This window comes from Mesoplodon densirostris, chromosome 13, assembly GCF_025265405.1.
Source record: "Mesoplodon densirostris isolate mMesDen1 chromosome 13, mMesDen1 primary haplotype, whole genome shotgun sequence".
Taxonomy (NCBI): domain Eukaryota; kingdom Metazoa; phylum Chordata; class Mammalia; order Artiodactyla; family Ziphiidae; genus Mesoplodon; species Mesoplodon densirostris.
Window position 1 is genome coordinate 56,344,769 of NC_082673.1, and position 16,304 is coordinate 56,361,072.

General features: G+C 37.5%; 1 protein-coding gene across 1 annotated transcript in view; it reads right to left on the reverse strand.

Moving 5' to 3' along the window:
- Positions 1–7,575: 7,575 nt before the first annotated feature.
- STK3 (serine/threonine kinase 3) overlaps positions 7,576–16,304 on the reverse strand; it is a 310,727-nt gene continuing 301,998 nt past the window's right edge. Inside the window, exon 11 of the mRNA XM_060115637.1 lies at positions 7,576–8,978. Coding sequence (XP_059971620.1) covers positions 8,820–8,978 — 159 coding nt within the window. The 3' untranslated portion in view covers positions 7,576–8,819. The remainder of the gene's footprint in view (positions 8,979–16,304) is intronic.

Consider the following 16,304-nt stretch of genomic DNA (forward strand, 5'->3'; position numbering starts at 1 on the left):
CTTTGGACCAAATTCACAGTAAGTAGTTTTTCTACTAATATGATTCATGGCTCCAGACTGCTTCTCTACTTTCGTTTTCCCTTTGTTTTATCTTTTCTCACTTGTTTTAAATTTATGCTACCTTGTTATGTTTTATACCCCCTCCTTTGTAAATTGGCTTAAATAAAAGTGGAAAATGGGGCTTCCCCGGTGGCGCAGTGGTTGAGAGTCCGCCTGCCAATGCAGGGGACGCGGGTTCTTGCCCCGGTCTGGGAAGATCCCACATGCCGCGGAGCGGCTGGGCCCTTGAGCCATGGCCACTGAGCCTGAGCGTCCGGAGCCTGTGCTCTGCAAGGGCAGAGGCCACAACAGTGAGAGGCCCGCGTACCGCAAAAAAAAAAAAAAAAAAAAAAGTGGAAAATGACAAAGGTCTTGAGAAGAATGCTGCTGACAAAAAGAAGACAAATGTTTCAGTCAAGGCAAATAGTGAGTTGATTTGAGGAATTGAGTTTAAGACTTTTTTTTTAATGTCCAACAATAGATGAATAGATAAAGATGTGGTACATACATACAATGGAATATTACTCAGCCATAAAAAGGAATGAAATTGGGTCATTTGCAGAGAAGCCTATTTCTTTAGATGCTGCTGTTAACCCTCTACCCACTTTCTCTGGCCTCTTTGTCCCAACACCCAACCTTAGCAAGGCTCTGCAGACATCATTTCTTCTAGATACTATCAAATAATAGAAATGAGTATAGCTGAGTGTGACTGGGAGACACAGGTACCAGGAAATAGGCCAGATATTACTTGGAATTAATTTATCTAGATAAGATACAGTGATTTGGGAAAACAAAACCCAAACCAAAACAGACCACATGATCTCCTAAATTGCAGGACAGAGAGAGCAAGCAAGACAGATGATCCTGGGAGGGAGACACAAGAGGGAGGGGATATGGGGATTTATGTATATGTATAGCTGATTCACTTTGTTATACAGCAGAAACTAACACACCATTGTAAAGCAATTATACTCCAATAGAGATGTTAAAAAAAAAAAAAAGGCAAACGATCCTCAATGCATTTTCACTAAACACCTTCATTGCATCACAAACTTTCTTCGACTCTGGAAGGTATACCAAATATTCTTTCTTGTCTCTCTGCCTTTCCATCTGCTCTGCCCTCCCCACAGTGCCCTTTTTTCTCTCCCGCCTTCCCAAGCCTCAAGGCCTAGTTCAAATATCCCTTCAGTGAAGCATTCCTCATCCTACTCCACAGGGCTTTGTTTTTATATTTCTTATCACACTTACCGCACTCAGGTATCTCTGCCCTCTACCAGGGACAAGCACCAGCTCACAGGCAGGAGCCAGGTCGCCTGTGTTTCCACACCTAGCACGGAAGCTGGCACGGAGTTGGTGTTCAATAGATGTTTGTTGGTGAGTTAAAGAAAGTGCTAGTTGCCGGTGCTCCCTGGGTGTGAGGCAGTGTGCTAAGGGCTTCACATGTGTGTCACATTCATTTTCACAACCCTCTGAGGCTGCCTTCTCTGACAAAGAAGATGAGACTTACGGGGAAGTTAAATGACTCACCGAAGGTCATGCAGCAAGTCAGTGGCATAGCGTCAAAGATACTTACCTTTGAGGAGTTCCAACCTGCAGACGAGATAAGCTTTCATGTGTTTTTACAATAACCTGAAGAACTAAAGAAATGAATTTGCTTCAGATTGGACAGAGTAGGGATAGGTCTTTTCTGCCAGAAGAAGATGTTGCTTCCTTTCAGCCAAGTTAGATATGGTTACCATAGACTAATATTGTGTATATCTGTATATATTATATATAATTGCTATCATTGCTTTGGATAAATGTCAGGGGAACTGGTAAGACATCAGGAGTCATTGAACAAGCATAAAAAACTAGTAACTCATCATATTTGTGTGAAACAATTTTGCCTTATGTACTTTAAAAACATTGTTTGGACTTCTGTGATTGCCTACCACATTCAAATTCTGAATCATACCCCAAATCACTACTCACTTGTTAAAGCAAATAACATAGCCTCAAAACCGAAAAGCCTTGTTGAAACTTAAGGCCCAGGTTCATTAGTCCATTCATATCAGGCATAATTTTCAAAGACCACATTCTAAGCATGGAAACTGATTTATGATTATCAGCTGGTGTGCTTTTAGAAAAAACTTCTATAAACTTTATGAAAGTTCAACAGAGAATGAACTCATGAATCTGCACATTGATGCATTAATAATGAAGCAGTTCTACATTTCAGATTCCTCCGTGCGTCTTGTTTTTTAACATCAAAGACGTTTTGGTTCCAAGTGCTATTATGTCTTCTCATTTGAAAATTTTTGCTAAGAATACTTTCTTTTTAAATAGGAAAGAAACGTGTCATGGGTAAATGGAAAGGCTGAAAACATGCACAGCTGCAGAACTGCCCCCATCCAGCATGGTCTGTATACACTGGAACATTAGAAAGAGAATATTTTAAAAGCTGAGAGCTTTAGTATCAGGTTTTATTTAGCTTCCACTCAACTACTTACAGTTCACCCTGGAAAAATTCTGTAAAAATTTAAAAGACAACTAGTTGCTTGGTTTAAACACAGGCAGGCACTGAATTTTCTACTAGAAACATTGTAGAACTCATTAGCTTTTAGTGCTTTCTCATAAAATGGAATACTTGTTTTTCTATTGTGGAAATGTAGGGTATGACACTATTTTGTAATTTTTGGTTACAACTGTCATTTCTATCATGCTAAAAAAACCTATTTCCCTTTGCTCTCTTCTACTTCTTTTTTTCTTCATTGAGACTATAAAGTGGCTTATGGATAGAACAATACAAATGGGAAAATACTGATAGATAGATAAGCTTTTTTAGGGATTCTGATCTGCTGGCTGACCCAGGGTTTGGAAGGCATGGTGCTTGCTGGGTCAGTCTAACTCAGTTTTCTGTAAATGTGATTTGAACAGGTTGCTGAAGACAGGAGGCATGAGGGCCAAGGGCATGTGGTGTTCTCTCTCTTGGCTCCCCCCCAGAGGAAGCATAGTGGTTATCTCAGAACCCAGGAACCTCATACCCTAGAGAATCCTTTCTCCTCAGGTGGTGATACTCACATGTGAAAGATTCCATCAGGGGCCTAGGCCAAGGGCCTGACCAGCAAATCCCCTTGACACATATCACCATATTTGACACGCACACAAACCCTATGAGAAGACATAAAAATAACACATGATAGGGAACCAGATCCTTCTAAGTACAGTGGAAGGACTCATACCTCCAGGTTATCTCTTTTCTTTTCCTTTAAAAAAATATTTTCAGTTTTTATAAGATCAGGGAAATGTAAGCATGTAGATCGTAGAATCCTATACAATTATTAACTCTAAATTGGATTTTGAACTTCCTGGGACCAAAGCAAATTGGGAAACCAAGTCAATTACATGATTCATGTTTTTAAGGACCAGAATGCTAAAACTTTACTGAAGCAAAACTTTAGAAGCATATATTTGAAATTTTCCTGATGGTTCTTCACAAATGGGGCCATAGACGTTAGCCTTAGTATCCCTAAAATAGAAAGGATAGTCTTAAGGGGTGGCGGTGTGGGGAGTTGAGCTTAACCTACTTACTTTGCTCTAGGTAGAAAGGAAATACTTAGAAGATTGAATAGGATTTTCCTCAGTGCAAATCACTACCTGAGAGCAGGCCAGCCCCTTGATGGAAGGCGCATCTGGGTACTAGAAGACTCTAATGCACTTTAGAAGTTACAATAAACTTGTTTATCAATGAAGAACAGAGCCCTTTGCTTTATTCTTTTAAAAACAATGTATAAATTGGAAAGGGTTAAAAGCTTATTTTTTAAGCTAATATCTACATGCCATATGCTAGGAACTTTGTTAAATATTTCACATGTACTAGAACATTTGATTTTCACAGTTGCTGCACTATTACAGATAAAGAAGTTGAAACACAGATTGGTTGAATGGTTATTCTTGCCCAGGGCAATAAAAGTATAAAGGAGGAGCTGGGACTTGAACCCACATACTTTAGTTTCTGAGGCCTTCCACCTTCCACTATGCTGATTAATGTTTCTCTAAAGTACTCATTACCAGAGACAGACTTTGGTAAGGGGAGAATATGATATGTTTTAGTTTACAAAACAGCTTTTAAGGCACACAAACTCCAGATATATTCCAATGAAGGAAAAAAATATTTTTGTATAAGTCATCTTGGAAACTTAAGTATACGCACCCTGCTTTTTTCCCCTACACATAGAAAGGGTGCCGTTTCGGAAAATGTAGTTTCCAATGAAATGGAGAAAAGGTTCAAATCAGCTAACAAGGTCCTGTCCTTACAAGAGAGATCAGCAGGCAGGCTTAGCAACCCTGTCCAGCAATTCTAAAGCCAGACCTGCTGTGTTTATTAGGCAATGTGGTCTAGTGGGAAAAGCAAAGATTTTGGAGACAGACGGGAGTTTAAAGCTCATGCTGGCACTGACTAGCGTACGACCTCATTTAATCTCTCCAATCCTGTCTTTTCTGAGGAAAAAAACTATGTACCTTCTTGTGAAGGTTTGAGATAATATATCAAGTTCATGGCTTAATAGATGCTCAAAAACGTGTTGATATTATTGTTCTCTTTATTATGATTACCTGGATGTAAGGAAAGGGATTAGCCTATATGATTAATGATGACAATTTTGTTATTTGAGCTAATTGCGGTCATGAAACTTTATTTACTACCAAGCACGTCTAATATCCTGGGAAGCACTGTGGGGAAACAAGATGGATAAACACTAAGTTTCTTGGTTTCAGGTACCTTACAATCCAGTAATAAGGGAGATCAAATAATTATAATAGAGTTTGGAAGCAGTTTGGTTTGGTGGAAGAAAGGCCTCAAAGAAATCAGTAAGGCAAGATGAGGTCCTGTAGGTTGGGACATGTTGCAGGTCTTGAACGGCAGGAGGCAGAGTTCATTCTCAGCTTGGTGGGTGAAGTTCTGTGAACTGAAGAGTGACCCAGCAAATCAGAATTTTAATTTAGGGAGCTTAATCAAGTGAAAAAAAAAGTAGTGGTAGGGAGTCTGGCTAATGCTATGGTCTGGCGTGAGAAGAAAATGGACTTGGGGCTGTTTTTCCAAGATTGGTGGAAGAATTGAGTTGGTCATTTTTTTTCTCTCTTGGGGTCTTTTTATGACTCAGGGAAGTGGTTGGCTGAGGTTGAAGGTGTTTTGTATGTACGTGGAACAGGGCGAAGTTGATTGACTCCTTGGAGGATAAGACACTATTCAGTGCATGGGACTATCCAAACGTCCCTGGGTATAGATCTTATCAGACTGCTCAAACAGCAAAGACAAGTAGTTCTCTCGCTAGACTCCAGATTCCTCGGCTTTGGGACCAAAAAAAAAAAAAAAAAAAAAGTACTCTAGTACTCCAAGATAGCATTTTGATGCAATATCTAACTGTACTTAATAAATTTAGTAATGTAATGCAATTCCAATTATTTTTTTTAAAGTTTTATTTAGGGCTTCCCTGGTGGTGCAGTGGTTGAGAGTCCGCCTGCCGATGCAGGGGACATGGGTTTGTGCCCCGGTCCGGGAAGATCCTACATGCCGTGGAGCGGCTGGGCCCGTGAGCCATGGCCGCTGAGCCTGTGCGTCCGGAGCCTGTGCTCCGCAACGGGAGAGGCCACAACAGTGAGAGGCCCGCGTACCGCAAAAAAAAAAAAAAAAAGTTTTATTTAGAATGTTTTATAATTAGTACTTTCAGAATTTACTTTAATCATTAATCTTTAAAATACAGGATATGAAACAAAGATAGCATTCCTATTGAATGCTAATGTGTCAGTAATTTGAAGAGATTTCCTGTGACTAAGTTAAAAACATCTTATTAATATATTATATAATTTCCGCTAGACAAGCTACATATTCTTTAGTGAGTTGAGAGTGATTTTAAACCTTGGGGATGTGATTCAATAAATAAGCAGAAGAAAGAAATTCAAAAGCATGTAAGTAATACATGTAAGGTTGTTTAGCATAGTATCTGACACACATAATAAGTGTCCCAAGTAATAGGTGTTATTATATTGAAAACCATTTAAGTAAATACATTTTCTTGTCCAATTTATATTGGCCAAATTAGCTCATATTTTGAACATAAAACTATTTATGCAAAAATAAGCTAAGTGTATTCTAAGTCTGTAGAAATGAGTCATCTAAGTTCATTAAATCAAAGAAAAAGTTTTCTCATCCACAGGCCAACATAATACAATGATGCTGGCTTTTCAGCAAGATGAAATCCTTACTCATTAGCTTCAATTACATTTACAATACTGTATCTATTAAAGGACGGGGGTGTGCAGAAAGTACACTTACCTACTTCTGGAATGTTCTCAGCAACCAAGGTTAAAATAATAAGAGGCTTCTTCTTAAACTCATTAAAATAACTAGAAAACTCTTTCCTAAGAATAATGATTAATCAAGGCTGACCTAGACTTGAAAGTTTCTTTAATGGCTTTTGGTTCTTCTAAATTTTAAATTCCCTTTTTTGATTGGTGGTGGGCAGAGAGTGAGAAGATAGGAAAATTTTAAGGCAGGTTATCCTGAAATGTTCTGGAGCTTCCTAAGGCTCTAAAGTAAAACAATGCTCATTGTTTGCAACTCTCTTAAATATACATATTAAGAGAGTTACATAAACATATACATACGTTAGTATACATATATTTAAAAAGACAAATATAACAACAGTATATAAAGTCTATTCACATAAAAGTTACAATATGATTGGAACATGGGATACTTATTAAAAGGAGGACTCTTGCTGAGAATTTATTAGTAAGAGTAGTTAACACGCCCCATTGACTTAATTTGCATAAATTTTCTGGTTTAGCAAACTAGAGAGAAATCACCTTCATAGATTTCTTGTCATTTCATGTAGGTGGCTTTACTTGGCCAATAACAAGTCAGTCATTTGTTGCCATCAAATTAGGCGAGGTATTAGGCAGTTTACTGAAAAGAAAAACAATTAAGAAAGGAAAAAAAGGGATGGGGTGTTTGAGTTGATTGACTCATCTGATTTTCCCAAACAGATGTAGCTGAAGCACATACTGTAAATTCAGTTTTCATTTTTAATAGTCCTTATAAAATCTTCAATATTTACCACTATTTTATAACTATCTTATAATTTATATCCAATTATACAATTTACTATTTGTACAGACTTAACACGGCAAGGACAATGTTACTCCAGGCATTACCTGGGGCACAAATGCCATTTTAAAAAGGAATAGAAGTTTCCAGAGATGACACACCTTCTGTCACTGCTGGCTGGAGCTAATGTGAGACTCATCAGGGCTCCTTCCCTTGCTGTGGTGACCACCAACGTTGCAGATGGTGGAGGCTCTGTCAGCAGGGTCCCTGGGTGTGAAGGACAGGAGCAGGGCACATGAGTGACAAATAACCTGGGTTGTGTTAAGTCACTGAAGGTTCAGAGTTGTTATCACTACATAATCTAGCCTGTCCTGACTAATATACCTTCCTTGCCTGGAAAAGACAGAATCCAGGTCATCAGTATTAAAAAAAGATAGAGATGAAATGTGTTGGGTGGCACAGTATCATTTATTTGTCTTTATGATTTAAACATAGTAATTAAACACACAAAAGAACAAATGCTGTCAAGATGGCCGTATGTGGTTTAGGAAATGACTGGTCCCGGTTCAATCATGCAAATGATCGTTCAGCTTAGAAATGAGTTTCTTTTTAATGGTTTTAATCTTTTTTTTTTCAGTCCCCAAGGCTTGCACAGTTCAGTACAAATGTTTTTGCTATTTTGTTATCGTCAGGCACGTGATGTTTACCAATTCCCAGGAAATAAGTGAAATCAACAAAAAAGTCTGTAACAGTTGAGCACATACTCACAGAAATAAATCTGATGAGCTTATTACAATCTGATACAGTTTAGCTATCAGACCTACACATGAAACATGAAACAATATTAACAATTACATTTGTCTTAAGGATTTATTTCTTTAAAAATATTTACCATACTTTTTTGTGCAAGGGTTCCACTGATTTCTTTGGTTTTAAACATTATAGCTCTGTATGACCTAAATATATATAGTCCTATTTGTACCAAACATCAAAAATTAAAAAAATTAAAATTTCAGAAGGTAAAAATGGAATTATTGCTTCAGTATAAAAAATGTCTGGCCCATTTGTGTACTATTGCTATTATTGCTTTGCTTCTATTGGAAAACTATCCTGGAAATCAAGGAATGTAAGTAACCCCATAGCTCCCTGCTTACAGTATAACTTGGTATACTGTTATAATGTAACAGTATAACATTATCATCTATTAGTATGTCCCTACCTTCACGAAAGCTATCCTGATCTTGTCCTTAAAAAACAAAACAAAGTGAAATAGCATAAATAAATAAATTTACCTAAAGGGATACAATAAATAGGCTACTAAAAGAGAATAAAGAATATTGTAACATAAAGCCCTTCTGTGCTGTACAATTAAACAATAGCTTTGGATTTTCAAGGTTTCTAAACACAGCCTTCATTTTACAACACAGTTTTAGTGCCAGTATGCAGCTGACAGATGCAGAGAAGAATGCATTTCTGCTGTTTCCATCATTTAAGAATGAAAATACAGTGGAAACAGTATTAAGTTCTGTCTTTTGGGGATTTACCTGGGTTTGTACCATCATCAGTTTTTGACTGTTGCCTGGTCATAGAGCACAAATCTTAGAGATTAAAAAAAATCATAATATTCCTTCAATTCTTAGTGGTTTCTTGGTCTCCAGAATAGTCATAGAAACAAACAGAAAAGAAATTAGATTCAAAAGTTTTGCTGCCTTCTTTTCTTTGCATCCATTGCATCCAGAATGGGTTGTCTTTTCGCAGTGTATCTTTGACGAAGCTCTTCTATTTCTCGTTCCATCATGGGGTCCAGCGCTTTTAACCGCATCTGTAGTTCTTCTAAACTTAGATTTTTTAACTGGATATAGAAAAAAAAAGAAGATATTAAAATAGTAAAATTATCTACCATAGGTTAAAGTCTAATGAGTTTTGGCATGAATATTTCAACTCTTTACGTCATCTTTGAAATATGGCTCAACAATTAAAACAGGAATTCCTTCCCTCAAGAACCAAGAAGCCACATCTTGCAAGAACCTCAAGTAATCTGCAACGAAACAATAAAAAACTCTGCTTTTAGGAAAAAACAAATGAGAAAAATAAGCTAATAAAATGTATCTGTTTTAAAAAAGGCAGAAAGACAAATCCACCGTCGTCAACAAACAGACTTTCAGGATATTCCGGATATATTCACTCTACTCTCTCACACCCTTGCCATCTATGGAGAGCTACGATAATCATAAACACTTGCAGAGATCACCCAAGAATGTGACAAGATTGAATACAGGTTAAATTAACCATTCTATTCTGCGTTTTACCGAATCCTTAAATTTTAAGCACTTGGTTAACCAGAAAATTAAATTATCTAGAATACTTTTACCCCAAGCATTTTGGTAAGACAGGGATTTTAATTTCTGATTCAAAATATCCCAAACCTGATACAAACAGTGCTGTGTAAGTTCTGACATGGGCTTGGCCAATTTGAAAATGAAATACCTGTCACGTGTTCACTGTATATGTTATAGTTTGACAGTAATGATATGATTTGACTAAATGATACAGTTGGACTATAATGATTTAGTTTGATCATGCTAGCTTCTGGGGGAACCACTGGCACAGCCTTTACTGGTTTTCTGTGTAACAGCAGAAGAGGGGCCTCATGTCCCGTGTGAATGGGGGATAAAATCTGTTCTACGTAACAGGATCTGTGGCATCCTGAGCTTTACTCTATTTATTTACATGTCAAAACAGCAAGATATGGATTATCTCCTGAGAAACATTTTAGGGTTATTGCCTCAGGGCCTATAGGATGCCCTGAAATGTATAACCTAACACTTGGGCTTTTTATCTTATTAACATTTAAAAAAATCTAACACTCTGTCTCCTTCAGAAACTATTAAAGCAATGGTGGCAGACAGATGATTTTTAAAAAGTCTGTGAAAGCAAAATGATCTACTATTTGCTCTTACACACTCAGCATCTTGGTAGGTATTGTAAGGGAAGCATAGAAGTACTAAACTATTTCCTTGCCTTAGAAACTTATAAATTAGCTTGAAGGGTAAGATTAGCAACTATAAATATTTAGGGACTTATGCCAGACCCTATACAATTAAGCCCTATTGTATGTGGTACAGATTATACTGACAGGTTCTTAACTCACTTCTGTGACTAAGCTTCTCATGTGAAAAATTCTGCATGTTCATGTGTACATTTTCCTGGGAAAAGCATCCATTGTTTTTTGTTTTTTTTTTAAAGCAGATTCCCAACAAAAAAGAGAGGAGCCTTGCTATAAATTTAACGGAGACATGATTCCCTTTAGGGAGCAGGGACTGTGCTGGTCCTTGGAAAAGGGGATACCTCAGGGCAGTGAGCAGGGCCCTGGGAGGAGGCCCTGCTGTGCTGAGGAGGAAGAACTAATAAGGACAGAAAACTAGACAGAAAACTAGGAGCTGGTGGGGTCCTGGAAGCCAGCCAAAGCCAGGTTTGGACTTCAGGGAGCCATGATCAGCTCTGGAGCAGGAAATTACATGAGAGTAATCCAGATTCGGTTTTAATATGATAAAATTTGCAGCTTGTATTTTGTTTTCAGAAGAGAACTGTCTTTGGTTACTTTATAAGCCAAGCCAGAAAACACTCTCATTACTTTACAGTCACATGTCAATCTTAACCAAAAATAGCATTTTTCAGCTTGATCCTCCACCTTACTCATCATACCTGGCCCTAAGTGACACTTGGTTCCCCAAATCAAATCCATTCTCAACTGAAAAAGGTTTGTCACCACTGAGGACATGAAAAGAATGAGTCAGAGACAAGAAATGCAAAAGAGGAGTTCCAAGAATATAAGAATGACAGTGTTATGGGAGAGAATGCATCGGCTCCCAGGATGATGACTCTGAAGGTGACTACCACTTGCTTTGGTGTATAAGGAGTTCTGGTATATATCTAAAATATGTCCTGTTATTTTTTAGTCAAACATCATTAAAAAAAAAAGAAAACCCTAGCCTATTATATTATATACTATTATATACATGTATATAGAAAGCATAGTATATTATTACATACTTCATTAATTTTTTTAACATCTTTATTGGAGTATAATTGCTTTACAATGGTGTGTTAGTTTCTGCTGTAATTAATTGTTTTTTAAAATAAATTTATTTATTTATTTATTTATTTTTGGGTGTGTTGGGTCTTCGTTGCTGCACACGGGCTTTCTCTAGTTTGCAGAGAGCGGGGGCTACTCTTCACTGTGGTGTGCGGGCTTCTCATTGCGGTGGCTTCTCTTGTTGCAGAGCACGGGCTCTAGGGGCAGGGGCTTCAGTAGTTGTGGCACTTGGGCTCAGTAGTTGTGGCTCGTGGGCTCTAGAGCGCAGGCTCAGTAGTTGTGGCGCATGGGCTTAGTTGCTCCGCGGCATGTGGGATCTTCCCGGATCAGGGCTCGAACCCGTGTCCCCTGCATTGGCAGGCAGATTCTTAACCACTGAGCCACCAGGGAAGACCTGTAATTAATTTTTTTTTCTGTAATTAATTTTTAATGTAAGCATTAATCTGTTATTTGATTACTACTGTTCAAATCACTGTGGGGATAAAGAATAAGCTAACAGGGAATCTTGAAACTTTCTGTGATAGTGAGATGAAGGGCCAATAGAGACCACACACAGCCACGTTTCCCCGAGAAAGACAAGGCTGAGTGCTGTCTACATAAGATCCAATTCCACTTTGTCTCTATTTTAGCCTATGTTATCTTTCTTATCTCTGAATTTCTATATAACATTCAAAATTTAAAGACCACCATTTAGTATTTGATTCTAGACTCATGGACTATTTTATAATTGATTTTTTATGCATGGGTTTCATGTCTACCCCAGGTATTCCAAAAATATTTAAACTTTAGAGCTTGTACACATACCTAGAAACTATTAAACTATACTGCTAAATATGAAGACACAAAGGTGGGTAGATAAACAGGAATACAGAATAAATGACTCAAAGGAATGGGTTACACTATAATTAGGAGACATAACATCATACAAAGCAAACAACTTTTGTACTAAATATCTTATAAATATCTTATACTATCTTACTGGGGCAAATTGCCAATAGTTTATAAATATTATACCAAAGGAATGGACCGAATTCAAAGAAAGAAGCTACTTAGAAGAAAAAGTTTTTCTTCTCTAATAGACTTTTATATTATCAATATGTAGAATTTGTGAAAAACAGGTCTGTGATACTAGAGAACCATTAGCTGGCATTGTTAGGGAATTAGGTGTTCCATATAAGTAAATTCATGAAGTATCTAAATCTTAGTTCTTTAAGTGATAAAACTGTTTCAACCATTTTTAACAGAAAATCTTTATAAAGTATTTTACAGATTATGCTGCCTTCTAAAGCAGAGGATACAGGACCTAAAACAACCTTTCTTTATGATGAATCATCATTATTAATATCTATGACTGATCTATACCATGTATTAATTTCCTCTCTTCTTTTTGGCTTTTTATCTTCATTTGAGGGAAAGCTATGAGCTCCTTTCTTTGCCATCATTGAGTGGATCTCCTTCTCTCTCTACTCCAAGTCTGTTCACTTATTGCAAACCAGAAGGGCAATTCAACAATCCTATAAGGCATTATACTAAATAAGAATAAACAGCTTCTGAGTGAAAGCTTGAGGCTGTTGTAGGAAAGACAGGGCATGGCTTTAGTGCTGAAGCTTGTTATACCTGTTTTGTGTGTGTGTGTGTGTGTGTGTGTGTGTGTGTGTTAAAATTTAACTTCATATTTGTGGCTGTATAAGGTCGAGGTTACAGGAAATCTGACTTCTACATGAGATACATACATAGTTATGTTTTCTGGTGGGCCATCCGAGAACTTCAGAGGATTCATTTATTAAAACATTTACTGATATTTTCTACGGACCAAGCACTGTAGATGCAGAGATGAACAGAACACTACCCCACAAAGAGCTTGCAATCTAGCTGGCAAGACAGGTCCATGCACAGCTAACTCGCTAGTGGAGGAGAAAGCTGAGAAGTTGGGAAACAGGACAGGGGAGAAGGGTAACAGCGTGAGCAGAGACAAATAAGGCACACAAATGCCCGGCATCTTTCAAGATGTCAGCTGACTGCTGGGATGTAGGAAGGATCCATGGGGGAGGGGATTAGGAGAGGAAAGAGAGGAGAAGCCAGATGACTTAAGGGCCTTAAGTGTGTTGCTACAAACTTTCTGTAGACAAGAAAGAATGCTTGATTTTTTGATATTTTGAGCATAATTGGTGCTCAAAACATGATCATATATGAACGAGCTTTAGAAAATATCTCCAATAGCAGGTAGAGAAAATGAATTGCCATGGGGGGAAAATGGAGGCAGGAAGACCTGTTAGCAGGTTCAACAGTCTACTGAGAGGATGAGTCTTGAACCAGGAAAATGCAAGTGGAGACTGAGAAGAAGAGAGGGATTGGAGAGTCTTGAAAATATCAATACAATTGATAGGGCTTTCTTTGTTCACTGACTGATTATGAAGGGCCAGAAAGAAGGAAGGGTTAAGGATGATTCCGGCTTCAAGCTGGGGTCATGGGGTAGAGACTGATACCATTAATAAGGTAGGGGGGTTAATGGCATCAAGGTGGAGATATCAGATATGGATTATAATTTGGGGTTTTGGACCTCAGGAGAAAGATTCAAGCTGAAGACACAGACTTAGGGAATCATCAGCATTTGGTTTATAACTGAAGCTCTTGATGAGGATAAGATTATCCAGGAAAAGAAGATTTTCTCCCTGATCTTACAATCTGCCTATGATATCCAACAGAAAATAATCCCCAAACCTTAACATCTGTGGTCAGAGGCTTTTCTTATTTTGTTAACAGAACAGAAATATCCATATATTCCTAAGTAACTCTAGATTACGGTGTCATCTAGACTAAAAAAAAGTGAGGTTAACTGGTAAAAATTTTCACTTCTTATAAAAATGGGTATGATTTATAGATATGAACTTCTGGTTGAGTTTTGACTTCTAGTTAAGCCCTAATATCGTATTTAGCACTCTGTGTTTCTGTAGCTATCAAGCCTCCCACAGGCATAAAAATGGTTTGGGGTGGGAAACGTGGCAGAAGCAGCTTTTTCAATCTCTTGGAAAACAGTATGCTCAATGCCTTGGTAGTAAAATGATGCGCAAACGAGATAACAATTTATACAGACTCATAATGATAAAAATGACCCTACAGTACCATATAATCCACTATCACCCTTTTAAAATACTAATCAAATTAAAACAATTCTGAGGGCTAATAAGGATAATATCAGAAGAAAAAGTTGAGCTTCCTGAACTAAAATCAGTATTACTGTGATGAAAATTTCCTTCACTAAATCAAGTTTCTTGAAAATATTTATAAGGAGGAAGATGGAAATCTCTTCAGAATTATGTTTATGGATTAATAGAGCTTGTGGTAAATCAACTTGAATTTACATTTTTTTATACACAGGAAAGAAATGTTAGTTATGAACCATCTTTCTACATGGAATACAAAGTAGTTGTATTACCATAACTATATGCCAGTTGACTAATTCCAAAATAAATGCAGAGTAAACTAGTGTTGGAGTATCAAGTCTTTGTTCTACGTTTGTCAGAGTTTAGAATTTGGTAAGTCAAGTCAAATAAATAAAAGAATTTTAGAACGTGCATACATTGTGGTTCTTACTGTATATGAAAAACGTACAAGAATGAATAACTCATCTGGAAATGACTTTTATATGTTATAGGCTAATTCTATTTAACAAAATTTAGTTTTGAACTTAATGACAAAATATAACTTGCACAACTAACAATGATTCTTAAATCTTCAGGCCTTAACACAGTTAAAGAATATTGTAGTTTGACAACCTTTACAAACATTGAGGACACATGACTTGGCTAAGTGACCAAATAAGCTGCCATGAAGTAAGAGGAAAAACTCGAATGCAGAGACAGAGCCCACAGCTGCTTCAAGAACAGAGTCACAGAAAAAGCGATGAGTTTTAGAACAATATTGTTTCATTACTTGAGAAACTTTTTTTTCTATTCATAGTTTGCTCTTCTTGGCCATGTGAAATGACAGATATCAGGGGGCAAGACATATTAATAAAAGCAGAGAATAAAATCAATTTCCACAAAAGGGTTTAAACGGAGATTGCATATATTGAACCATATGGACCTGAGAGAAACACATTTTGAGATCTGGGATTATTAAAAGTCATTGCACATGACTAAGTCATCTGTTTAGCAGAAACATGAACGATAAAGTTGGGTTGAGTTAAGCCTCACAGAATCTCACTGCAAAAGAGAACCTTAGAGATGATCTAGTCTAACTTCCTTATTTTAGGTGAGGAAATGAGAGCTAGCTTGCTCTAAGTTACACTCCTGGTTAATGGCAGAGACATGACCCGACCCTTAGGTCAACGCTGTTTTTTATTATACCAAGTCTGATATTCTTAATCTAGCACGGCCAGAGAGTTCAACAAGTTAAGTCACCACAGATTTGGGGGAGTGCTGCTGAGAAACTTCTTCGGTCTTCAACCTGAACTGAAAGGGAAAATGGTTTTTAGGTATTCAGCTATGAAGTCCACAGTGAGTAGAAAATACCGCATTTGACATTTCTATACAGCAGTCTTTTTTTTTTTTTTTTTTGCGGTACGTGGGCCCCCCACTGCCGCGGCCTCTCCCGCCATGGAGCACAGGATCCGGATGCACAGGCTCAGCGGCCACGGCTCACGGGCCCAGCCGCTCCACAGCACGTGGGATCCTCCCGGACCGGGGCACGAACCTGTGTCCCCCACATCGGCAGGAGAACCCTCAACCACTGCGCCACCAGGAAAGCCCTACAGCAGTCTTTTAAAATGAAATAAACTGCAGAAGTTCAGCAAAAGATAGAATGGCTATCTTCTTTAAGCTTCAGGCCAGTACACTAGTATCTCTCAGCTCTTATAAAAAGTTTAAAATAAGTTAAAGAATCTAAGAAAAACCCAAAATTTTTAAAGAATAATAATTAGATAGATGAGTGGATGGATACTTGTTTATAAGTTAAATGAAAAAGTCAAAACTACTTTTTAATGGGAGTCAACATTTTGTTTGAAAATTAGTACAGTTTGGTGTATGAGTGACAGATTGAATAAGCAGCTCATTTTGTTAATAACAGTCCTAGATTATCACA